This window comes from Pollachius pollachius (genome assembly GCF_949987615.1).
Source record: "Pollachius pollachius genome assembly, chromosome: 9".
NCBI lineage: Eukaryota > Metazoa > Chordata > Actinopteri > Gadiformes > Gadidae > Pollachius > Pollachius pollachius.
Genome location: NC_136942.1, coordinates 24407123 through 24432850, shown reverse-complemented (window position 1 = coordinate 24432850; position 25728 = coordinate 24407123). Strand labels below are relative to the sequence as shown.

The 25728-nt window shown below is 44.2% G+C and overlaps 1 protein-coding gene across 3 annotated transcripts in view; it reads left to right on the top strand.

The window, feature by feature from the left end:
- magi2b (membrane associated guanylate kinase, WW and PDZ domain containing 2b) overlaps positions 1 to 25728 on the top strand; it is a 131160-nt gene that overhangs the window by 63396 nt on the left and 42036 nt on the right. For all 3 annotated transcript variants that reach the window (XM_079743397.1, XM_079743396.1, XM_079743398.1), the window contains exons 7-11: positions 14853 to 14910; positions 15227 to 15348; positions 17102 to 17284; positions 20341 to 20846; positions 23954 to 24122. In XM_079743397.1, the coding sequence (XP_079599523.1) occupies positions 14853 to 14910; positions 15227 to 15348; positions 17102 to 17284; positions 20341 to 20846; positions 23954 to 24122 (1038 nt within the window). The remainder of the gene's footprint in view (positions 1 to 14852; positions 14911 to 15226; positions 15349 to 17101; positions 17285 to 20340; positions 20847 to 23953; positions 24123 to 25728) is intronic.

The window sequence follows — 25728 nt, the reverse complement described above, 5'->3', positions numbered from 1 at the left end:
GGAGCTTCACGGCGAGTCCTAGTGTTGTCTGATTGTGTGCCACTGATGTGCTGCTGGATGGATTGTGTCAGGGTGAGTGAAGCCTTAGTCGTTGCTCCCCCAGAAACAAGTTTTGACACAAAGCAGAGTAAGGTAGCACTTTGTCCTTTATGATCTTTGTGAAGCAGAAATCGCTCAGATCATAATCTTTTGGCTTAGGTATGCTGGCCACTTCTGACTTGATCCTCCTGATGAGCTTGTCAACTTCATCTTCATCATCCATCTTTGACCGCTTGACCATTTTCAGTGTTTTAGCTACGTAATTCTTAAAACCAACTACAGTTTCACAGCCTTCCACATTCAGAACTACAATTTCTTTAACAAAATATTCACATAAATTTGCAAACATTTGCTTCTGAGTCAATGCACCTAAGTTTGTACTGTATATTTCATACAACTCACACATGGTCCACGTCTCCTGCATGTTTCCCTTCATTTCCTCTACTACAAATCTTAGAGATTCTTCGATTGCTGGCCTACATGACTCAGAATTGAGTTTTGTGGAATTTTTCGGAAATTGTCAGCTTTTGTGATACTGAGCATCGCTGGCATGCAAATCTCCTCGTACACCGGCTAATCTTAGAGTCACTGCAGTTGACCAGGCATCTTGCCGCTCATCACATACATTTTTCAACACCTCATTGAATGTTCTGTTTCCTTTCCCCCTATCAACTGTTCGGCACTGGTTCACTTGCTTCCAATGCTCAGGGTGCTTTGGATCCTTAGGAATGCATTCATCTCCACATAATAGACAGTCTCTTTTAAACTCAAATTGTTGAGTCTGTGACTTGAGTGGCCTATGACCAGGATTATTTGACTCAGACACCTTCCTCTTCTTCACACCACTGCTCCTTGATGTGGACGTATAATTGCAATAACAGTTTTTATGTGCATGAATGGAAACACTGTCTCCCTCAGAAGCAACACGAGATTCTAAGATTGTGTGTAGGTCATCTCCCTTCTCTTTGCTTCGAGAGATAATTGTGTTGATGCCTGAGATTTTGAAAACTTGACGTTGACGTTGCGAAGAAGCAGTTTCCCGTTTCGCCGTCCATACGGACCCTGAATGAGAAAAAAGAAGCAAAAAGGAGTTGTTAATATTGTGTCAGTGTGCTTCTAGGTTATACAAGCAAAAGATGACCTAGCATCAAGGAGTTTAAAGATGCTGCATGAATATGAAGCTATTCATATGCATGCTATACAATACGGCTGTGCAATTAATCGAATTTTGATCAAGCAATACATTTCTTTCTCATCTTAATATAGGTAATCAACTCAAAGTTTCATGGTGATATCTATTTATTTATTTTTTTACCCTATTCACCTGTAGTGTCTCGCCTTAATTGCCTATTTATGCTAATTATGCTAATTGCCCAAAGTGCAACTTTTAGCAACCAAGTTGAATTCCATCCACTAGGTCTATAGATGACATTTCTGCAATAAAACTTTAGGGTACTTAACATTTCTGGGTTTGCTATTGGGCCTATGGTGATTACGACTAGACTATAAGGCCCCTCTGGTCTTGGCATCACTTGCTATGGTCGACCACTTTTTCTTGATGCTGTCCAACGTCCTCAGTACCACTGAGACAGCGTCCAACACCTCTCGCCATCTCTTGTCTTTGATCTGAAATGTTTAAGTCTGGGTGGAAAAATTTAATTAGCCAAATAAAGGCCTTTTACTTTCGTCCACGGCCACGACTCCAGCTCGTCATTGGTAAACTTGAAAGCCCTCCTTTTTCTTGTCCTCAGTACCAATACCTGCCACGACCGTAGTATTAGTGCTACTAGCTTGCCGTTTTTAAAAAAGATCCTTTAACAACAGTCTCTGTTAACGTTAAAAAGTAACACGCTCTATCAATCTCGTGCACATTCTGAGTGCAGAAACAGACACTACCTGACGATTGCCGATCTAAAAAGCTGATTGACAGAACAGTTAGGATTTCCTAAGTTAAGATAAGATAGGAGACCTCAGATAAGAAAGGAAACGGCCAACAGGTTAGGGACTGCTTCTGTAATAGGAAGTTCAATTTTTCCTATCTTTGAGTCCCTAACTTAAGTTAGGATGTTTCTGTATTGAGGCCCCTGGTGTCAAATGATGCATCTTCTCAATCTCTTCAACTTTCCCGCTCTAACCATAAAGGTCACCACACTAATGTTCCCTAGATTCTGCATTTTATGCCAAAACTGCATATACTCCAAATATTCTCACAAGCCATACGCCTAATTCAAAACTCTAATAGATTCCCAATCTCCCGAGGAATAAATGGTATCAGAACCGTTCTGAGCCCGACCGTACGGCCCCCAGGGACTCCAACAGGCAACAGGCATATCTCCTAGACAATATATCCTTTTCACACCAAAACCAAAGGGAAACCCCAGAGGGGACCGCAAGAACATCGGCCACATTCCCTCATGAGGAAGCTATCACACTACCATCCACTAAAATGGCCAAAGGTCCTCGCCAGAATGTCAGATTTGAGGGAATGGTTGAGGGTCAAGGATCTAATTGGTCAAGTGGGAGGATTCAGATTGTCCTCGAGAGACAGCCGCCAGAGGTCAAAATGCGTCAAATGAGCTTGAAGGAGCTAAAAAGCGGGGTTAACTTTATGCATCACATTTATTGAAAATCACCATCAAACTTGAAGTGCAGAAAGGCACTTAGTTTGAGATTAATCAATCTGATCATCCGAATCGAGCTATAGAAGGCAACAGTCAACAGAAAATGCATTCTTATAGAATGTGTGTCCCCTGTAACATTTGCTAGACAATAGGAAACCTCTCCATATTCACCGTTCAGGTTGTTAGATCAGATAAAAATAATCCGTTATTCATCTGTATCTGTATGACACTTATAGTAGGCTATAACACAACGTTGTTTGTGTGGATGTGTGGAGCTCGTTCTGGACTGACAGTGATTTGGATTTTTGAAGTTTAGGCTTCCCGGACACCACACACGCTACGGTGTGTGTGGAGATGTGGAGCTCCATTTGAACAGCGGCTTAACTTTTTTTATTTTTTACCTTTCTTTTGAAATTGACCTAAACATTTTTACAATCTTAAAAAATGTAATGAAGTCGACCCAATTGTTCATGGAGCAAAAATAAACCCCAACTTGAAAAAAGGGGCAACTCTAGTGCTGTTTGTTTAGCCTCGCTTAGCAGAAAGACCAAAGAGCCAATCCTTCTGGGCAGACCGTCCTAAAGTGAAGTTAAGTGCTACATTGCCCCGTATGGCTTCAAACTACAATTTAGTACATGCTAACTTAGTGAAAGAATGTTAATTAACCATGATATAGTGTTTATACTGTAAATAATGTGGAAGCTTGTTGATTATACATGGAAACAAAATTCAATGACACAAATGTGACCACACATTGGTGGGTGTCACACAATTTCCACAAATTGACCAAACACCCACACAGAAACTGATTTGCTGCCAGAAGCGGTAAAAGCAGCAAACTTGGCACACAAGTACCAGGTCCCTGTGTTACTATATGGTGTATAATTAATAGCAATAAGGCCAAAGATGTCAGAGATATCATTCTCCCGACATCACATAATTAAGTGGGAAAATGGAAGCAATACCTGCATAGCCTGTTCTGTGAGCTCAACATTCTCACGTGAGAGGGAGGGACAAAAGTCTGCATGGCTCACCTGCTGGAATCGGGCCTTCAAAGTCTGATCGCAAGATAAGTCCACCAACTCCTCTGCTTTGCTAGAGAGGCTGCATGTTACTACTGGAGCAAAGGGATCTGGCACCCAGTACCAAGCATCCGTATTCACATCCACAAAGTACGAGGTGAAGTGCTCGCTGAGTGCAGTGAGGTGAGAGTCGGCTACCTCTTTCACTGCAGCAACTGACAGGTTGCTGCAGGAACAACTTCCCACGAGAGAGCCACCTCACTTCAGAATGGTAAAGCAGTGTGTCATGGCCCGCATACATCTCTCGAAAAAGGTTTCCCAAACAAACGTGACTGCAATGCCCTCGACCTCGTCACAGCTGTACTCAACACAGAGCGGATGTCTGGTTCCATACCTTTTGATGCGCGCGCTTGCCGGTGCAGCATACCGTTCACAAATTTCACTTTTAGATTTACTGCCTTTATTCAAACAACAACACCACTCTTTTGGCCCGTCATTGTTGCCGCTCCATCAGTGCAAACAGCCACACATTTCCCCCAACTAAGCTCATGAGACTCAACAAAATCATTCAGGATCCTAAATATCTCCTCACCCGTGGTCCTGCTAGGGACCTCTTTGCACAACAAGATGCCCAGAATGGCTCAGACAAGACAAGCGCGATTAGCTGTGCTGTGCTAGGCACGTCAGTTGATTCATCCAACTAGATGGAAAACTCAATGCAACAAAGTCTCTCCAGAAGCTGCAATAAGATGACATCCGACAGGTCAATGATTCAATTTATTTCCTGCCTCTGTCCTGAGCATTATCTCACACATACCCACTGCTGCTGGGAGGATCAGCTCTTGTGCGTTTGTATGAGGCTTCTTGCATGTTGCAATCTAAGGAGCACTAAAAAGAAAGCCTTCTGTACCATCTCAGACGTTGTGGCCAAATAGGTGAGTTTTGATCGTTGGTTGATATATTCTTTGCCTTTCCTGAAAAATAATTCCTGCGATTTATCACTATACTCCAGGTGCCTGGTTATGAGATGAATCTTAAGCTAAACCGGCTTCGTTGCTTCGTTAGCTAACACCTGAAGACACATAACGCACATTGGCTTCCCACCACTGTTCTCAATAAATCCAAAGGCAATGTAGTCTTAGTTGCACTTCCTCACTTTTCCGCCATGTTTGAGATTATCAGTATTAGACCTTTTAAAATATTTATCCATTGTGGAGGATTCTTCTCAGTAGATTACTTGGCGTTATAAGACTCTGAGAATGCTTTGACAGATTGACGTAATGTTAACAGAGTTACTATTGGCCCAAAATGAAAGCGGGTGGGAGTGCTGAACACAATGCCCCTGTTTAATTGGCTTTCATTCGATCATTAATTTAGCTGCAAGATGTGAGGTTAAAGCCTGAGGGAGTTTGACTTGATGTAAAAGCCGAGGGTTCATTGGTTTAACGTTACGCAGACGGGAGTAATTACTATAGCCCAACCACTTCTCCATAAATATGTTTTTATTTTGTAGCAAACTCTTCACGGACCCCCTGGCAATGCGCCGCAGACCCCCAGGGGTCCAGGAACCCCACTTTGAGAACCACTTCCTTAGATCACCTGCTCGGCGCAGCAACCCTTCCAATCTGTGCCACCCACCACTCTCTACCTACACTGACCTCAAAGTGATGGGAGGACGTTGGAACTGCTAATCAGCGGTCAAGAAGGCAGACTCCATCTTGGCCTACAAATCCCTCATGACAATCCACGTCCTTGCCCTTCCAGAGACTTGGATCACTCCAGAGAACTATGCAACTCCAGCTGGCCTCTCTACCGCCTACTCGTTCTCACACCCCTAGACCATCGGGGCGAGAGGGAGGGACTGGACTCCTCATCTCGCCGAAGTGGTCCTACCAGGTCCTTCCACTCGAACACTTAACCAGATCTGCATTTGAACTCCTCACTGTCACTGTCACCCTTCTTACCAGCTCTACATTGTGGTGATCTACCATTCTCCTTGTCCCCTTTGCGACTTCTACGATGACATGGATGCCCTTCTCAGCTGCTTTCCAGGAAACGGCACACCCCTCATTGTCCTTGGCGACTTCCACATCCTGCCAGAGAAGTTTCACTCACCTGAAATAGATAACTTTTTCAACACCTTTGACTTAACACTCACCCCTTCACCTCCCCCACAAAGGGCCGGTAACCAACTTCACCTGATACTCACGAGGTTGTGCAGTACTTGCGGTTCTCTCCGTTACCCCGCTCCCTGTGTCTGTATCACTTTGTTGCTTTTTCTCTCCCCCTCCCTCCTCCATACTCCTCACATTGTCACCACCTGCCGTAACCTGAAATCTCTCTCTCCCTCTACGTTTGCCTCAACTGTCCTGTCTTCACTACCATCCCTCGAACGTTTCTCTCAACTGTCCACCGAGGAAGCCTCCGGCACTCTTCTATCCTCCCTCTCGTTGGACTCCCTCTGTCCCTTCCACTCCAGACCAGTGGGCTCCTTGTCCAAACCCTGCACTCTTAAAACTGGTGTCCCTCAAGGCTTTGTACTGGGACCCCTTCTGTTCTCCCTATTTACCAGATCACTGGGCTACGTAATCACATCACACGCTGGCAGCACTCAGCTAATCCTCTCTTTCCCTCCCTCTTACAACACCCTGATTGCACATGCATCTCACAATGACTGGCAGTCGTCAGCACTTGGACTACTGCCCATCACCTGAAGCTTAAGCAAAAACTGATCACCTCCTAATGCCAGGATAAAATTGTCCTCACATTAAACTACTGGTCACTGTCGAGAACATTGCTGTATCTCCATCACCAATTGCCGGAAACCTTGGTGTGGTACTGGACAATCAGTTGTGCTGCACTGCGATCATCACCGTGGTGGCCCGATCCTGCAGATTGGCCCTCAACAATGTCCGCAGGATCAAACCATTCTCACAAGGGAAGCAGCTCAGCTCCTGGTCCAAGCGCTCGTCATCTCGCGCCTCGACTGCTGCAACTCGTTCCTGGCTGGACTCCCTGCCTGTGCAATTAAACCTTTTCAGCGTATCCAGAACGCTGCAGCGCGCCTCGTGTTCAACCTACCTAAATGTGACCCACCTCTTAAGGGGGCTCCACTGGCTCCCTGTATTAGCTCGTATCAGATTCAAGATGATGGTACTGGCATACACGGCGGTCAATGGAACTGCCCCTGCCTGCTTCCAAACATTGGTCAAATCATACACCCCAGCTCGAGGGCACCACTTGACTACTTCAGCTGGACTTTTGGTACCGCAATCGCTAAGAGCGAGAAAAAGTTGATCCTCAAAGTCGAAACTTTTCTCTGTTTTGGCACCGCAGTGGAGGAACGAGCTCCCTGCCGATGAAAGGACCCCAGAGTCGCTCACCAACCTCCACAAAAGACTCAAGACTCACCTGTTCAAAGTTCACCAAGACTCTGTATAGCCACCCTGTCCCTCCCCTCCTACTTGTTGTATGTTGTATGTCCTGGCACTTAATCTACTGCACTTATTGTATGCAGGGTGCGATTTGTGAAAAAACCAGAGGGGGGGATAATTTTGAGAAACATTTTAAAATGTTTCAAAATGAAGACGGACCCTGTGTATTTTGGTTGTTAATTATTACGATGTAATGGTGAAAATACTTTGGGTGGGGGGGATAATTTTTATCCCCACCGAGGATAAAAATAATTCAGCAGAGGGTAGGACGTGTAAACCAGAGGAGGGGATAATCCCCACCATCCCCACCGGCAAATCGCACCCTTATTTAGTTATAGTACTTAATTAGTACTTAGTTATGTAGCGTCTTATCCTAGCTATCTTTGTTGTATACAGGGAGTGGGTTAACCTAGCGATTGTTAGTGCTTTGCACTTGGTTCTATTAAACATTTGGATAACATTTGCATAACACCACACCCTACAAAAACACCCTGTGTTTTAGAATGTAGAAAAATAAAGACTGAAACGCACACTACTGCTGGTTTAGGATATTTTTTGACATGACCTCACTATCGTTAAGAGCCCTGGGAACAGTCTTAAACTGCAGATAAAATGTATAATACGGTAACCAAATCAAAGGTTATAAACTGCAATAACCATGGGCAACATTTGGGACTTGGAAAGAGCAAAAGATTAAAATAAACATCCACAAAAAAGCTTAGTCTCTCTGCCATTGAGAAAATAAATTGCCACTCTTGTGACGCTTAGTTAATGTGATTAGCAGGCAAGAGTATCCCCGAAACATTCAGAATGGAGATGCCCTGATTGGTCAGAAATGAGGTGGGAGCAATCTTAACACAATATCCACTCCTACACGTCAGTCACCTTGAAAGAGATTGTCTTACACTTCAGTCAACCAGAAACTAATATTCTCACACTTCACTAATTCCTGATGAATCAGCATATTAAACAAACTAGAGTTTCTGTGTGCGCATTGCACAAGCTCAATCTCTAATTGTAATTAAACCCATAGTAATAATATGGAAACCCAAATCGAATCGATAATGTAACAAATTTCTGAGCGCGTAATATAACATTTTGCCTATAATGTTACAACGTATAACATTTTGGTTCACCTATTACGTAATGAAGCAAGAATAATAATTTCCTCCTTACATTATGAAGCAAGCATAATAATTGTCTACTTATGATCCGTTTTCACACATTTTTGCTGAATTTGTATATCAGGAGATTCTAATCTGAGCGTGATGCACACTTAATGCTTTATAGGCAGACATCGATGTCGTTGGGACATCAGTAGAATCAACTGGGGGTTTAGGGGGGTGGGCTTGCAAGGGGCAGGATATGACGTAGGGTCTAAGTTCGCAAGAGGCGGGATAAGTGTGGCCGCTGTCACTAGTTTGTTTTGATTTGACCATAGACAAAATGGAGGCAGAAAAGTCAGAACTCATTGCGATCATCTTAAATGTTGCTAAAATAATGCATTATATATTCCGTTGCATCCACAAAATCCGAAGCATCGATCGATGAAAGATTGGGAATGAGTTAGAGACAAATAGAAGAAATGACGAAGAAGAAAGGCGTCGTGAATGACTGCGTTACTGGAGAAAGACAGCGTTTGTTTTTTTTATGCATTTCACATACAACTAACACTTGGAAAAATGTTGTGGATTTCTGTCTTTAACTGAGAAAACAGGGAGTGGAAGGACGGGACCCCATAATATTCAGCTGACCGTCAGCAATAATAATAATAACAGTAATAAAAAAATCTTTTTCTGTACACGTATAGCTGTCAACTAATTTATTGTAATTTATAGAATGATGTGTACTTTTAGGGTTATGACAAGACCTATCTTTTAGCGTTCACCACAAGTTACTCTTAAAAGCAGTGCCAATATTTAAATAGTTTTGTAACCATTCAGCGAACAAAAGGCAGCAGGCTGATTATCATTTAGGGGGCCACTCAGTGACATGCAGAACCGTCATCAACACGCTCACCGAAGTGGTGTGAGAAATACCGACTTTCTACTCCTCATTCAGATATAAGGTCATTTACATTTCCTATGGAGAAAATACTACCTCAGGGGTAGTATTATTCAGGAGATTTTCAGGGTACAATTGTCAGGATATGTTGTTCTCTCATCAGGAGAAAATCAGGAGTTACAAGTGTGTCTGAAAGCAGCTAGTGTGTGAGCATTTGATCACATTAAAAATGAGTCAATTTATGGTAACAGGGGTAATTGTTCAATGGAAAGTGTAGTATACTATGCGTGCAAATCAATTAATAAATAGCTTTTAATGTTATTCAGGGATGAAAAGTGCATTGACTTTTTAAAAAGCATGGCAACTACTATTGGTTTCTTGAAAATAATAATCATCATTGAGATTAAACATCTTTTCAAGTGTCCTGGCAAAGACAGGCAGTGTCACACCAAAATTGTACGGGGGGCGAAAATTGTACTGCCTACGTAATCCGCGTTCGAAAATTCCAAACCTGCCTGGCAACGGACGATCGTGTCGAACGTTGCATTTAATTGTTTAATCGCATTTAGCTACTAAACTGAGTATTAACACAAGCTAGCTAGACTATGATACAGTTTAAACACTCAGTTTACTAGCTAAATTTAATACAATACAAATATAAAGTAAAAACAAGTGTTATCTGCAAGGGCGTAGGAACCGGGGGGGACGGAGGGGACGTGTCCCCTCCAATATCGGAGACAGGCGCATTTGTCCCACCTAAAAATTATACCGGATCTGTCAGGTTTCCGATATGTGTCCCCCCCAATGTTAAACTCATTCCTACACCCTGGTTATCTGTATTATGTTATTCGTTTTTGGCAACATGAGCGCAAATGTTTTTTGAAATCTGCCTGGCAACGGGCAATTGCGTCGAACGATGACGTAATGTTTCGAACTCGGATTACGTAGGCGGTACAGTTTGGTTTGGATTTTGGTGTGACAGCAGCAGTAGCCTACAGTCACACATAGCATACACACAAAACTTAAATAAAACAACTAGAACACTCCGCACGGGGAAGGGGGGATATCAATATCGCAAGACATCAAGTAATATTAAGTTGGAGCAACAAAGTGTAAAGACATTTCGGGAGGCTCAAAGAGGAGACTAATATTACATTTGAGCAACAAAGTGTAGTCTTGTGGTGGACTCTATAGACATAATTCACCATACTGTGTTATTGACATGTTTTCGTTCTGTGTTATAGGGACGCTGTCTTTTTAAGGTCACGTGACTTGTGTGTTGATATGCCGGTCGGTGCGATGTTTGAATTTAACAGTTTTTATGACAATATGAACGACCTGCCGTTGCTTGTCGACGTGAGTAATTGTCTCTTCACTTCTTTTATCGCAATCTCTACAGTCTAAAGACTGAAGGTCTTACCTGGGAGAGTTTGTCGACGGCTACCCCGTTAAAACAGACGGAAGGGGGAAGGGGGGGATATCAATATTCCAAGACGGTGTATTCGGTGTGTATGTACTTGCGCGCGTTTGGTGTATGTGTGCGTTCGCGCGTGCTGTGTGTGTGTGTGTGTGTGTGTGTGTGTGTGTGTGTGTGTTAGCTGCAGGCTGCTTGGCACATGCTCACTGACCAACTTGGGTAACTTGTGCGATTCTGCCAAAATCTTGCCTAGAGAGAACACGAGAACTAAAATCACTAAAATGAGCTGTGCATCTTTACTCTATCACGCTCATCAATATATTGATCTTAGGTGAGAATAAATGTACCATCCGCAGTCCGAGGCTCGCAGTGTGGACTGAACACTGAGATGCTGAACCAATGGCCTTAAACGCGTAATGTTAAGCATCTGAACCAGAGTAACACGCAGACATACACGTAGTACATGCAGTCTAACACAATACAGACTAATACGCAGACACAAACGTAGTACATGCAGTCTAACACAATACAGACTAATACGCAGACACAAACGTAGTACATGCAGTCTAACACAATACAGACTAATTTATCCTACAGCTCAACACACACCTTCAAAGCACATGCATGTGAACTGAATAAACCATAAATAGATCCACACCTCTGAACTCAGAGCCTCTCAGATGATCTCTTAGAGGCTGGAAATGAAGAGAGGATGCTGCTCTCCGCTCAGACGGGGAGGAGAAAAGCCACAGTTTCCAGTGTTGGTTACCATGGAAACTGTCTCCCTATTCATTTGAGGGGGAGGATGGATAAGCTCGGCAGACATTTAGGGTGCTGGAGACGCCCAGTAGGAGGGAGATGTGTGTGATGTATTCTATGGGTTCACAGTACAGAGGAGGGTTACCTGGGGTCAGAGAGAGAGAGACGGAAATCAGCCAAGATAATCACACGATAGCACATTAACAACCCGTAGATCCACACACATACATGCACACACTAAACACCAACACATATACGCACATGCCTCTTTGAAGGGATTGAACATGCTCAAATACAACAGACAGTGGCTGTGGGTCCATGTGTCATTGAAGTGAACTTGATGCCATCTTAGTGACCACTACAGACTAAAAGGAGTCAGTATTTAAATCAACTGCAGAAGAGCTACGCTCTGCTTCACGGTTCAATCAACACACACCTGGTGTCTGTACTATGAAGGAGGCAGTACTATAGAGGGGTAGTACTATAGAGTGGTAGTACTATAGAGGGGTAGTACTATAGAGAGGTAGTACTATAGAGAGGTAGTACTATAGAGGGGTAGTACTATAGAGAGGTAGTACTATAGGAGGTAGTACTATAGAGTGGTAGTACTATAGAGAGGTAGTACTATATGAGGTAGTACTATAGAGTGGTAGTACTATAGGAGGTAGTACTATAGAGTGGTAGTACTATAGAGAGGTAGTACTATAGAGTGGTAGTACTATAGAGAGGTAGTACTATATGAGGTAGTACTATAGAGTGGTAGTACTATAGGAGGTAGTACTATAGAGTGGTAGTACTATAGAGAGGTAGTACTATAGGAGGTAGTACTATAGAGTGGTAGTACTATAGAGAGGTAGTACTATAGAGGGGTAGTACTATAGAGATGTTAGTATTGAGGTATAGTCTTAGGTAGTACGGAGGTGTAGTACTAGGCAGTACTGAATGTTAGTACTAGGTAGTATAAGGTATTACTGAGGTATAGTACTAGGTAGGAATGGGCGATATGGCCTAAAATCCATATTACGATATACATTGCAGCCTCTTGCGGTAATGATATATCATGATATATAAATCATAAAATAACCATTTCAGAACAGGGTACACAGACCCTAAGGAAAGCCAAACTGCTAAATGTATTTAAATAAAAAAGAGACATAGTATGTCATTCTGTGACATACTATGTCACAAAATGACAGCCAAGCCGAGCGCTTGGCTGTTTAATACGTATTTTGAATTGTTTCCCGTGTTTAGTGCGCACTAAACAAGTTTTGTCCCTTAGTGCGGACCTTTTGGGCTGGTTTGAATACAAACCATCAAACTCAGGAGCGGATCAAACAGCCGGTCCGCTTCCAAACGAACCCTGGTGCGGTTCGCTTGAGACTTGAAAGCGAACGCCCCTCGGTCCGATCCAGTTCTACAAATCATACGCCTCTTTGGACGGAACTGGCACCCGCTGAGCCGCGTGCATTATGGGTATTATTGTTTGATTAGCGGTAACTCAGCAGCACATTGTCGGACCGTCGGGTGATGAGTCGAGGCTGGACATGGAGCAAAGAGGAGACGGAACGTCTATTGGATATTTGGGTCCGATATCCAATAGACATTCCGTCTCCTCTTTGCTCCATGTCCAGCCTCGACTCATTTTCACCCGACGGTCCGACAAAAGCACATAAAAGGTATGATGGAAAACACACATGAAAATGCTGATGCATTTAACACATTCCGAGGATGAGGGAGAAGGAGTTGGACCGGTCCGCAGATCAATGTATATCACGCTGGATATTGTTACGTATTTTAAACACATAAAGCTACCCACACATAGCCACTAGGAAGTAGGATTGAACACATAAGCCGGAATTACCACACATAGCCACTAGGAAACAGGACCCGACATTTTGAGCTGCAATAACTATTCCAGCCATAGAGGGCCGCACCTTTAGACAGGTGAGGAGGGCGAAACCAATACGTCATATAGGCCACACCTACTAGGTATTAAAGCAGGGCCTGAAGCCAACGAGATCAGAAACATCCGGCAGTCCATACTAGGGAGTTGGGTACAGAGGCCTGCTGTTTATCGCTCACACGCGTGTCCATACAATTCCCCTCCTTTTGCTTCATAGTTACCATACCGAAATACTTTAACAAATAAAGTGAGTTCAAAGCGATCCGGATTAGACTACTTTCTTGAAGAATGCAACAATATCCATGATTGTTTCCTTTCACCGGCGCTTTCTCCCCTTTTTTTTCCTTTAACGCTTTACCCCAGACCCTTTTGTCCAATGATTTAACGATCTTTGCACACATCTTTGAGGGTTTTTTGACAAATTCTGGGACTGTTGTGAAAATGGCAATGTGAAAGGGAACAGCACCAAACCAAAAAATAAACATTGCATTTTGATCCGGACCAAAGAGTCCTCAATATACATTATCTCGATAAAATAAAAATTTCTATCGTAAGCCATTTTTTATCGTTTATATCGCATATAGTTTATATCGCGGATTACTAGTACTTGGTAGTACTGAGGTGTAGCACTAGTACTAGTAAGTACTGAGGGTTAGTACTGGGTCGTACTGAGGTGTAGTACTACTACTAGGTGTAGTACTGCGGTTTAGTACAAGGTAGTACTGAGGTGTAGTACTAGGTAGTCCTAAGGTGTAGTACTACTAGTTAGTTACTAGTTACTACCACTAGGTAGTACAGAACTCTGACCTGACGCAGCGGGCTGACCCTAACCACTAGTTAGTGCTAGTACTAGGTAGCACAGAACTCTGACCTGACGCAGCGGGCTGACCCTAACCACTAGTTAGTGCTAGTACTAGGTAGTACAGAACTCTGACCTGACGCAGCGGGCTGACCCTAACCACTAGTTAGTGCTAGTACTAGGTAGTACAGAACTCTGACCTGACGCAGCGGGCTGACCCTAACCACTAGTTAGTGCTAGTACTAGGTAGTATAGAACTCTGACCTGACGCAGCGGGCTGACCCTAACCACTAGTTAGTGCTAGTACTAGGTAGCACAGAACTCTGACCTGACGCAGCGGGCTGACCCTAACCACTAGTTAGTGCTAGTACTAGGTAGCACAGAACTCTGACCTGACGCAGCGGGCTGACCCTAACCACTAGTTAGTGCTAGTACTAGGTAGTACAGAACTCTGACCTGACGCAGCGGGCTGACCCTAACCACTAGTCTGTTTTGTGCCTTCTCTTTTCTCCTCCTCTCTCCTCCTCTCTCCTCCTCTCTCCTCCTCTCCCCTCCTCTCTCCTCCTCTCTCATCCTCTCCCCTCCTCTCTCCTCCTCTCTCCTCCTCTCCCCTCCTCTCTCCCTCTCTCCTCCTCACTCCCTCTCTCCTCCTCTCTCCTCCTCTCCCCTCCTCTCTCCTCCTCTCCCCTCCTCTCCCCTCCTCTCTCCTCCTCTCCCCTCCTCTCTCCTCCTCTCTCATCCTCTCCCCTCCTCTCTCATCCTCTCTCCTCCTCTCTCCTCCTCTCTCCTCCTCTCCCCTCCTCTCTCCTCCTCTCTCCTCCTCTCCCCTCCTCTCTCCTCCCCTCTCCAATCAGAGCTTCCATATGGTTGGGAGAAGATTGATGATCCCATCTATGGTAGCTACTACGTAGAGTAAGTCTCCCCGTCCCTAACACTGCTGTGAGGCAGCGGAAAAATATATTTGTCATTCATGATATGTTATGATTATGTTATGAATGAATGAAAAATGGGTATCTTGAATGTGGAATGTTTTACATTTGTTAATTTTCAGTTTGTTCAAAAATTCATAGTGAAATGCTCTTTGCTGTTAAGACAGCAGTTCTGCTGTTAATTAATTTGATATCTAAGTTTTATTTCATTCTTATGTTTTGACTGATTTACAGGTCAATGAAGTGAAGGTTCTAGGTAATGGTTCTAGGTGAATAGAGTGTGATTTCTTCCCTTTTAGCCACATCAACAGAAGAACCCAGTTTGAGAACCCGGTTCTGGAGGCCAAGAGGCGAGTGGATCAACAGCAACAGATCCAGAGCCAGGGTCTGTCCTCTCTCCCTCTCCCCAGTATCTACAGAGGTACCCAACCCTCTCATTCTGGTCAACAAGCTCTAGGAGGGCGTTGGTTTGCCTCTAGGCGTTTCTCCATTCTTCTCACTCATCAGTTGAAACAATCCATATTTGGCCCATTGAGGGTGGGACTTGAATGGCTCGGATGTGGCTCATTAATAGTAATAACTCATTAATCCTTATTAATCCTTACTCCTTATTAATCCTTAATAACTTTAAATATGAAATCTGCCCGTCAACCAGGACCTTGTAAAATACATATTTTGAAGTTAAACTCACCAATGAGGTACCAACTGAAGAAAAGATAAATCGATTGGCTTTGCATTAGAAGAAATAACTAACTTCTTCCCGTTGGCTGAATGGTGGCATGCCACTGCCCTCTACCCAGAAGTGTTACTCCAATGTTGGTCAACTATTTAGAATACATCTAAACGTAATACTTATAGTACTGCATCATGCAACATTTATTCTTAAAGGCTTTGTTTTGTACTAAATGGACTATTATGGTACTTGTTCTGATGATGCCTGGCTCCCCGCCCATAAAGTTATTCTGACTGTAATCACTCCAAACCAAACTCTGCCGTTAGACCTGGCAGCCGGGACAGGTCAGCATGCAATGTGCTGTCTGCATGCAGCTGGCCTCAAGGCCTCAGGAGTGGTTCTGACAGTTCTTCAGGGACAGGTCAGCATGCAATGTGCTGTCTGCATGCAGCTGGCCTCAAGGCCTCAGGAGTGGTTCTGACAGTTCTTCAGGGACGGGTCAGCATGCAATGTGCTCTCTGCATGCAGCTGGCCTCAAGGCCTCAGGAGTGGTTCTGACAGTTCTTCAGGGACGGGTCAGCATGCAATGTGCTGTCTGCATGCAGCTGGCCTCAAGGCCTCAGGAGTGGTTCTGACAGTTCTTCAGGGACGGGTCAGCATGCAATGTGCTGTCTGCATGCAGCTGGCCTCAAGGCCTCAGGAGTGGTTCTGACAGTTCTTCAGGGACGGGTCTGCATGCATACTGCGGGCCTCAGAAAGGCCTCAGGCGTTGTTCAAACTCTTCTTCTTTCCTTTCCTGGCGATGGTTCCTCCATGACGGTGTGTTTTCTGTCTGCATGCTCTTGTGCAGCGTTAGTAGTCTTTTACAACGCAGACATTTTTATTGAAATTTTGCACAACAGACAAACCCCCTTTTTAGTTTCATGATAATTGGGAGTTGGCTACCCGGTTCAATGCTGTGTGTCTTCATTTGAACTTAAGTGGATCGTGTTTCCAGTGAGAGTGATCATACAGCTGCGCTATAACTTCCAGCACTGCTTCACAGCTTTAGCAATCAAAGCCCTTGTGTTAAACACAGAACGAGAACTGACTGGAACCCTCTGACGTGTTGTCTTTCTACAGCTGCTGTGCGATATGCCCTGCTTTATGTTTGAAGCTCTGGAGCAACCGAGTGACCCTCTGAATTCATCCATACTGCACTTGAGCTTGTTGAAGCATTATCAAATTAAACAATTTATCAGAAATGAAATGCGAAGAATTACAACGTCAACTAAATTATAGCAGCAACTCAGAGCTTATCGATGCTGTGGCCTTTAATGCTTGTAATAATCCCTGTTAACTAACTTTAGATAGCACCAAGGTACCTGTACCTGATGCATCATGGGAAAGAAGTACAAGAAATGTCCAACTAGTCACAAATCAAGCGTCCTGCTTCACTCTCTCCTCTGTCCCCGGCCCTGGCCGTCTCCCCCTGGGTCTCTGGGTGTCTCTGGGTCCACAGAGAAGCCCCTGTTCACCAGGGACCCCACCCAGCTGAAGGGCAGCTTCCTGTCCACCGCGCTCCACAAGAGCAGCATGGGCTTCGGATTCACCATCATCGGGGGCGATGAGCCGGACGAGTTCCTGCAGGTGAAGAGTGTCATCCCAGAGGGCCCGGCTGCGCAGGACGCCAAGATGGACACCGGTAACCCACGCAACCATATGGCAACGTTCCTCAGAGCTATCCCACATCATAAACATACATGGTCCCACGCATGGGACCATCCTTTAGCTTTTACAGCTACATTCAATGTGTGTAAAATGCTACAACATGCTGCAACATGCTACAACATGCTACATCATGACACAGCATACTCCAACATGCTACAGCATCCTACAATATGCTACAGCATGCTACAACATGCTAAAGCAAGCTATAACATGCTACCACATACCACGACATGCTACCCCATGCAATGACGTGCTACCACAAGCAACATACATATCATGCACACTATCTGGTGTAAAGCTAGATAAAGAAACAGTCAAATACCAGTATGGCGCACACTGAATCCAGCTTGTGTGAATGAAAGCAAAGAGCAAGGGGAGACGAATAATGAGATCTGTCGGTTCAGGGCGACACCAAGATGTATGCTTTGTGTTGAATACATTTGTATGCTGATAAAGTATATCAAAGCCTTGTGCGAGCTTGCACAAACTCTGTTCCTCCTTGATCCACACAGATACAAGCATTGGTCATGATCATTGTCCAGGTCTTTTATTACTTGTAGACCCCTCGCAATGGTCGGTTGCCTCTTCCCATCATGCATTGCCTTCCCCCAGATCATTACCTTGATAAAATTAAAACATATACAAGTAACCCTTCAACCTAAACACAATATAAGACTTACTTAGTGTATGTAAAGCTGCACTCTGAAATAAGTCCCTAGCTTTGATGGCTAGCAGGCATTAGCCTGTATAACTACCTATTTTTTATTCAGGAAAAAATATTGTCCCGAATCGATCTTCTCATATACATCACTGAGGCGTGTTGCAGTGAACCACACTAGTCAAATGGAATCTGATCTTTTCAGGTGTGATTTCGGCCGCTGTCCTCTGTCGTCATAAATGGTACAGTCAGGATTTTTGGCCGTGCAACCTGAGTCTGAACAGGGGTAAGACTTCCTTGCTGTCCTGTCGCACATGCGGGTTCAGACCTGTGGTTCAGTTCAGCCTGTGGTTCAGTTCAGACATGTGGTTCAGTTCAGACCTGTGGTTCAGTTCAGACCTGTGGGTTCAGTTCAGAGTGACCTATGGGTTCAGACCTGTGGGTTCAGACCTGTGGGTTCAGACCTGTGGGTTCAGACCTGTGGTTCAGTTTAGACCTGTGGTTCAGTTCAGACCTGTGGGTTCAGTTCAGAGTGACCTGTGGGTTCAGACCTGTGGGTTCAGACCTGTGGTTCAGTTCAGACCTGTGGTTCAGTTCAGACCTGTGGGTTCAGTTCACAGTGACCTATGGGTGCAGACCTGTGGGTTCAGACCTGTGGGTTCAGACCTGTGGTTCAGTTTAGACCTGTGGTTCAGTTCAGACCTGTGGGTTCAGTTCAGAGTGACCTATGGGTTCAGACCTGTGGGTTCAGACCTGTGGGTTCAGACCTGTGGTTCAGTTTAAACCTGTGGTTCAGTTCAGACCTGTGGTTCAGTTCAGAGTGACCTGTGGGTTCAGACTTGTGGTTCAGTTCAGACCTGTCGGTTCAGTTGAGACCTGTGGGTTCAGACCTGTGGGTTCAGACCTGTGGTTCAGACCTGTGGGTTCAGACCTGCTATTCAGTTCAGACCTGTCGGTTCAGTTGAGACCTGTTGGTCAATTCAAACTGTTAAAACATCATGTGAACAGAAAAACATAATGTGGAAAATGGGTCTGAGCAATATATCAGAATAGAGCACCAACACTTGCATTGGGAATGAAGCCTGTGTGTCTGTAGGTAATAATCTTATCTCCCTAAACAATATTGACTGTTTATGAAACGATACAATATTGAACATTATGCATCCATCACTTTCTTGGTGACTTCGGTCCATACTCAGATTTCGCCGCAGTTTAAAGGGGACATATCATACCACCAGGTGTGAGTGTGATTAGCCATTACAAGCAGGTTTGAAAATGTGCAGCATTGTGACATCACAGGTTGGCGTGTCCATCTATCCTTCACACATCTAGATGGACACGCCCACCTGTGATGTCACAATGCTGCACATTTTGAAAACGGCTTGTAATGGCTAATCACACTCACACCTGGTGGTATGATATGTCCCCTTTAAGAAAAGACGTGAATTCGGTGTAACTATTTAATTCGATTTTTCTTTACATTATGCCTTGCACAGTATGTTAAGTTTGATATCTATGTTTGTTGCAAGCATTTGTAACATTGTATTGTTTGGACAAATTACTTTGTCTAAACAATTACTTGTTTCAGTTACGAGTATGTATTTGATTAGTTAATTGTGTCTAACAATTAGTAATAATTTTTGCATTAAATCCTTTTGGGTTTGGGGAAGGTGCTAGTCCTTTTATTGAGGTGAGCAGCGTTGGACAGGAGCGTCGCTCCAACTACTGACATTTTGATGACAACTGTGTTTTAAATCAAAAAGCTATTTTATTGATCAAGCAGCGCGGTAGCGTCCCTACAAGCTTCATTTCCCGAGCATTTCTGAGGCTTAAGCGCATCTTTCTGCTTTAGTCTGAAATCAATCTAAGAAGCAAAACCCCCAAACACAGACGGTAAACATATCAATGTTGGGGTTCTGTGTGGATGGTAACTGAACGAAGCCCTACAGTACTGTGTTGACGTAGCAGGATCACATAGCAGTCATTGAGCTGATGCTACGCACACACGCACACACAGGCCACACACACACAGTCCACGCACACAGACCAGACACACACAGGCCACACACACAGGCCACACACACAGGCCACACACACAGGCCAGACACACACAGACCACACACACAGACCACACACAGACCAGACACACACAGACCACACACACAGACCACACACACAGACCGGACACACACAGGCCACACACACACAGACCACACACAGAGACCACACACACACAGACCACACAGAGACCACACACACAGACCAGACTCACACAGACCACACACACACAGACCACACACACACACACACAGACCACACACACACAGACCACACACAGACCTCTTACCCACTGCCTCCTCCCCTCTCCCCAGGCGACGTGATCGTGTACATCAACGACGTGTGCGTGCTTGGCACCACACACGCCGACGTGGTCAAGCTGTTCCAGTCGGTGGCCATCGGCCACAGCGTGACCCTGGTGCTGTGCCGGGGCTACCCGCTGCCCTTTGACCCCGAGGCCGGGACCGCCTCCCTCACCCCCATGGGGATGGAGCAGCGCCCCCTGGTGGTGAACGGCCGGGCGGGCTACGACCCCTACCTGGAGTACCTGTCTCTGAGCTCCCAGCTGCCCCAGGTGGGGGGGTCTCACCCCGGGGACACCCACCTGGACGGCTCCTCGCTGCCCCCCGCCGCCCCCGGCCCGGCCCCGGCCCTCGGCCCTCACGACGACGACGTGTCCATGACGTCGTCGGGGCCGGTGGGAGGCAGCGCTGTGGGGGCGGGGCCGGGGGCGGAGCTGCTGACGGTCACCATGGTGAAGGGGCCCGAGGGGTTCGGCTTCACCATCGCCGACAGTCCCACAGGGCAGCGCGTCAAGCAGGTAGCCCCCGCCTCTGATTAGTTTACTGATTTAGAAGGCTTGTGTTTGTTTGTTTCCTTTGTTTTTGTTGCTGTAATCCTTATTAATGTTAATCTTTCAATTGTAATTTCATGTAATGGTCATTTTTTTCCTTTTTGATGTTAGTATTGTTTCTTGTTCATGCTGCAGGGTGTGCTGGTGTGAGTCCTGTTTCATTCAAAGCATCGCAGCTCCTTCAATGTACCTTTGAAATCTCCTCAATGAGGCCTTAGGTTAGAACGGATGGTTGGATTGTCTTGGTCCAACTATGAACCGCTGGAGGCTGACCGGCACTACAGGCGACCAGACAAATTCACTTTACATTAAGGGTACATCAGTGAACTATTAGTTAGCATGAGCAGTATTAACTATTACTATATAGGGTACGGGTTAGGGGAGGTGGCTTAGGGTTGAGCTCCTGAATGACTTTCTTACAGTCCTGGAATCTTGCCAGCAAACCTGCTAAACTGGAAGTCATTTATAAGTGAGGTAATCCCTGATTAAAGATCCTGATTGATGATCAATAATCCCTTGTATAGTTCTGTATCACTGGATCTATACTAGGGAGCTGTGTGTGCCTCACAGTGTGATGTAGAATAACCGGTCGCTCACACTCAAACATAAGGGTGAAATAGTAATAATTGATTTATTAAATGTAAAAGTGCTTCCCAATAAAACAAGGAAACAAGAAGATAATAAAAGCCTGATAGAATACAAACAAACTGAATTACAGCTTGAATTAAATATAAAACATTGGTCAGTCGTGCGGTGAAGATAAATATATTCCAATATTTACTGAAATGTGTTCTCATTCAACAAAGTAAGAGGAGATATATTTAACTACCACTATAATATACTATATACTATCTATAACTAATATATAAATACTTAGTCATTTAGCAAATAATGGACTCCTTCATACAGCACATTATTCTTATTATTCTTATTATTCTTATTATTCTTATTATTATTATTATTATTATTTTAAGATATAATTGAGGATATAAGGAGCAGGTCAGGGTTATGGTGGTTCTCTGTGCATAGGCACATCTCGGTGCATAGGTAGTCTCTGGTTCTCTATGATATAGGTGCATAGGTAGTCTCTGGTTATCTATGATATAGATGCATAGGTAGTCTCTGGTTCTCTATGATATAGGTGCATAGGTAGTCCTTGGTTCTCTATGAAATAGGTGTATAGTAAGTCTTTGGTTCTCTATGACATAGTTGTATAGTAAGTCTTTGGTTCTCTGATATAGGTGTATAGTAAGTCTTTGGTGCTCTATTGATATAGGTGTATAGTAAGTCTTTGGTTCTCGATGATATAGTTGTATACAGTAAGTCTTTAGTTCTCTTTGATATAGATGTATAGTAAGTATTTAGTTCTCTATGATATAGAGTATAGGTAGTCTCTGGTTCTCTATGATATAGGTGCATAGGTAGTCTCTGGTTCTCTATGATATAGTGGTATAGTAAGTCACCCTGTTCTCTATTGATAATGGCGTAGTTTAAGTCTTTGGTTGTTCTCTATTGATATATGGGTATGGTAATTCTCTGGTTCTCTATGATATAGGTGTATAGTAAGTCTTTAGTTCTCTATGATATAGGTGTATAGGTAGTCTTTGTTTCTCTATTGATATAGCTGTATAGTAAGTATTTAGTTCTCTATGATATAGGTGTATAGTAAGTCTTTGGTTCTCTATGATATAGGTGTACACAGTAATTCTTTAGTTCTCTATGATATAGATGTATAGTAAGTATTTAGTTCTCTATGATATAGGTGTATAGTAAGTCATTAGTTCTCTATGATATAGTGGTATAGTAAGTCATTGGTTCTCTATGATATAGCTGTATAGTAAGTCTTTGGTTCTCTATGATATAGGTGTATAGTAAGTCTTTATTTCTCTATGATATAGCTGCATACAGTAAGTCCTTAGTTTTCTATGATATAGATGTATAGTAAGTTTTTAGTTCTCTATGATATAGATGAATAGTAAGTCTTTAGTTCTCTATGATATAGAGGAATAGTAAGTCTTTAGTTCTCTATAATATAGCTGAATAGTAAGTCTTTAGTTCTATATGATATAGGTGTATCTCTATGACATAGTGGTATAGTAAGTCCTGGTTCTCCATGATATAGGGTAATAGTAGTCCTGGTTCTCCATGATATAGAGTATAGTAAGTCCTGGTTCTCTATGATATAGGGGTACAGTAAGTCTTGGTTCTCCACAATATAGGGGTATAGTAAGTCCTGGTTCTCCATGATATCGGGGTACAGTAAGTCCTGATTCTCTGTGATGTAGGGGTACAGTAAGTCTTGGTTCTCCATGATATAGAGGTACAGTAAGTCCTGGTTCTCTGTGATGTAGGGGTACAGTAAGTCTTGGTTCTCCATGATATAGAGGTACAGTAAGTCCTGGTTCTCCATGATATAGGGGTACAGTAAGCCCTGGTTCTCCATGATATGGGGATATAGTAAGTCCTGGTTCTCCATGATATAGGGGTACAGTAAGTCCTGGTTCTCCATGATATAGGGGTATAGTAGTCCTGGTTCTCCATGATATAGGGGTATAGTAGTCCTGGTTCTCCATGATATAGATATAGTAAGTCCTGGTTCTCCATGATATATGGGTATAGTAGTCCTGGTTCTCCATGATATAGAGGTATAGTAAGTCCTGGTTCTCCATGATATAGGGGTATAGTAGTCCTGGTTCTCCATGATATAGAGGTATAGTAAGTCCTGGTTCTCCATGATATAGAGGTACAGTAAGTCCTGGTTCTCCATGATATAGGGGTACAGTAAGTCTTTGGTTCTCTATGATATAGGGGTACAGTAAGTCCTGGTTCTCCATGATATAGGGGTACAGTAAGTCTTGGTTCTCCATGATATAGGGGTATAGTAGTCCTGGTTCTCCATGATATAGGGTACAGTAAGTCCTGGTTCTCCATGATATAGAGTACAGTAAGTCCTGGTTCTCCATGATATAGCCGTACAGTAAGTCCTGGTTCTCCATGATATATGGTATAGTAGTCCTGGTTCTCCATGATATAGGGGTACAGTAAGTCCTGGTTCTCCATGCCTCTTGGTGCAGGTCCTGGACCCGGGCTCCCAGGGGCCAGGCGGTCTGCAGGAGGGGGACCTGATCCTGGAGGTGAACCAGCAGGCGGTGGCGGGGGCAGGACATGGCCGTGTGGTGGAGCTGCTGAAGGAGTGCCCGGTCGGGGGAGAGGCTCAACTGCTCATCCAGAGGCCAGCCTCAGGTGAGATGGCTGCTTTATTTACTGTCTGTATGTTTGTTGTCTTCTGCTGTTGTCTCTATTCTGTCCGTCTGACTTGCCGGTTGGTTGGTGATCAGGATTGTAAGAAAGGGAAATTGCTGCCATTTGCACAATCTGAACAGCAGAAAACATGAATGAAGTCTTGGTCAGCTGGAACTGAAACGACCTTACCAACCTCCTGTTCCTGCGCACTCAAAAAGGATAGGTCTGGCAAATCGTTCTCAGGGTGGTGTTGAGAGTTAGACCAAGATTTGTTGGTGTTTGTTTGTAACCCGTCTGTCTCGGAGGCTCTTGGATAGTAAGGATAGTCTAAATCTCTTGGTAGTCTAAATCTCTTGGAAACGGTTGGCAAAGTCCCTTAAGGGGAGGAAGGGGCTGGAGGATGAAAATGAAGGGACCCCAGAACAGACCCAGTAGAGAGGCACTACTGCGTGTGAAGGGACCCCAGAACAGACCCAGTAGAGAGGCACTTCTGCGTGTGAAGGGACCCCAGAACAGACCCAGTAGAGTGCTCTATCCTCCCACAGAGTTTAGATCTTCAGCTGACAGATGGGATTAATTCATGGCCCATAGCGACCTGTGTGTGTCAGCGCTCTGCTTGGCCCAGCGTGGGGGAGCCTCCATGAGACCTTAATGACTGCTGAGAAACCGGGAGCGACCTTTCTCCAACTGTTTTCAGCACGTGTGTTTGTGTCGTAGTAAAGGCACAAAGTAACGGCACTGTTGGGTACATTGGGTCCCTACAGTGATTCTCTGAAAGAATCTCCGACTTCACCTTGGAGAGCCTGGGATGGTCTTCACGGAAAAAGCGCTTGGCATTTATTTAAGTGTATTTAATGTCTGGCATGTAGCAGACCGTTTATGTGTATATGTATATATATGTATGTATATCAAATAGATGTGTGTGTGTATATATATATATATATATATATATATATGTGTATATTTGTGTATACACACATACGTAAACATATGTTTATATATATACAGTGGGGCAAAAAAGTATTTAGTCAGCCACCAATTGTGCAAGTTCTCCCACTTAAAAAGATGAGAAAGGCCTGTAATTTTCATCATAGGTAGCAAAAGGTCATCTCAATACTTTGTTACATGCCCTTTGTTGGCAATGACAGAGGTCAAACGTTTTCTGTAAGTCTTTACAAGGTTTTCACACACTGCTGCTGGTATTTTGGCCCATTCCTCCATGCAGATCTCCTCTAGAGCAGTGATGTTTTTAGGCCTTCGCTGGGCAACACAGACTTTCAACTCCCTCCAAAGATTTTCTATGGGGTTGAGATCTGGAGACTGGCTAGGCCACTCCAGGACCTTGAAATGCTTCTTACGAAGCCACTCCTTCATTGCCCGGGCGGTGTGTTTGGGGTCATTGTCATGCTGAAAGACCCAGCCACGTTTCATCTTCAGTGCCCTTGCTGATGGAAGGAGGTTTTCACTCAAAATCTCACGATACATGGCCCCATTCATTCTTTCTGTCACACGGATCAGACGTCCTGGTCCCTTGGCAGAAAAACAGCCCCAAAGCATGATGTTTCCACCCCCATGCTTCACTGTAGGTATGGTGTTCTTTGGATGC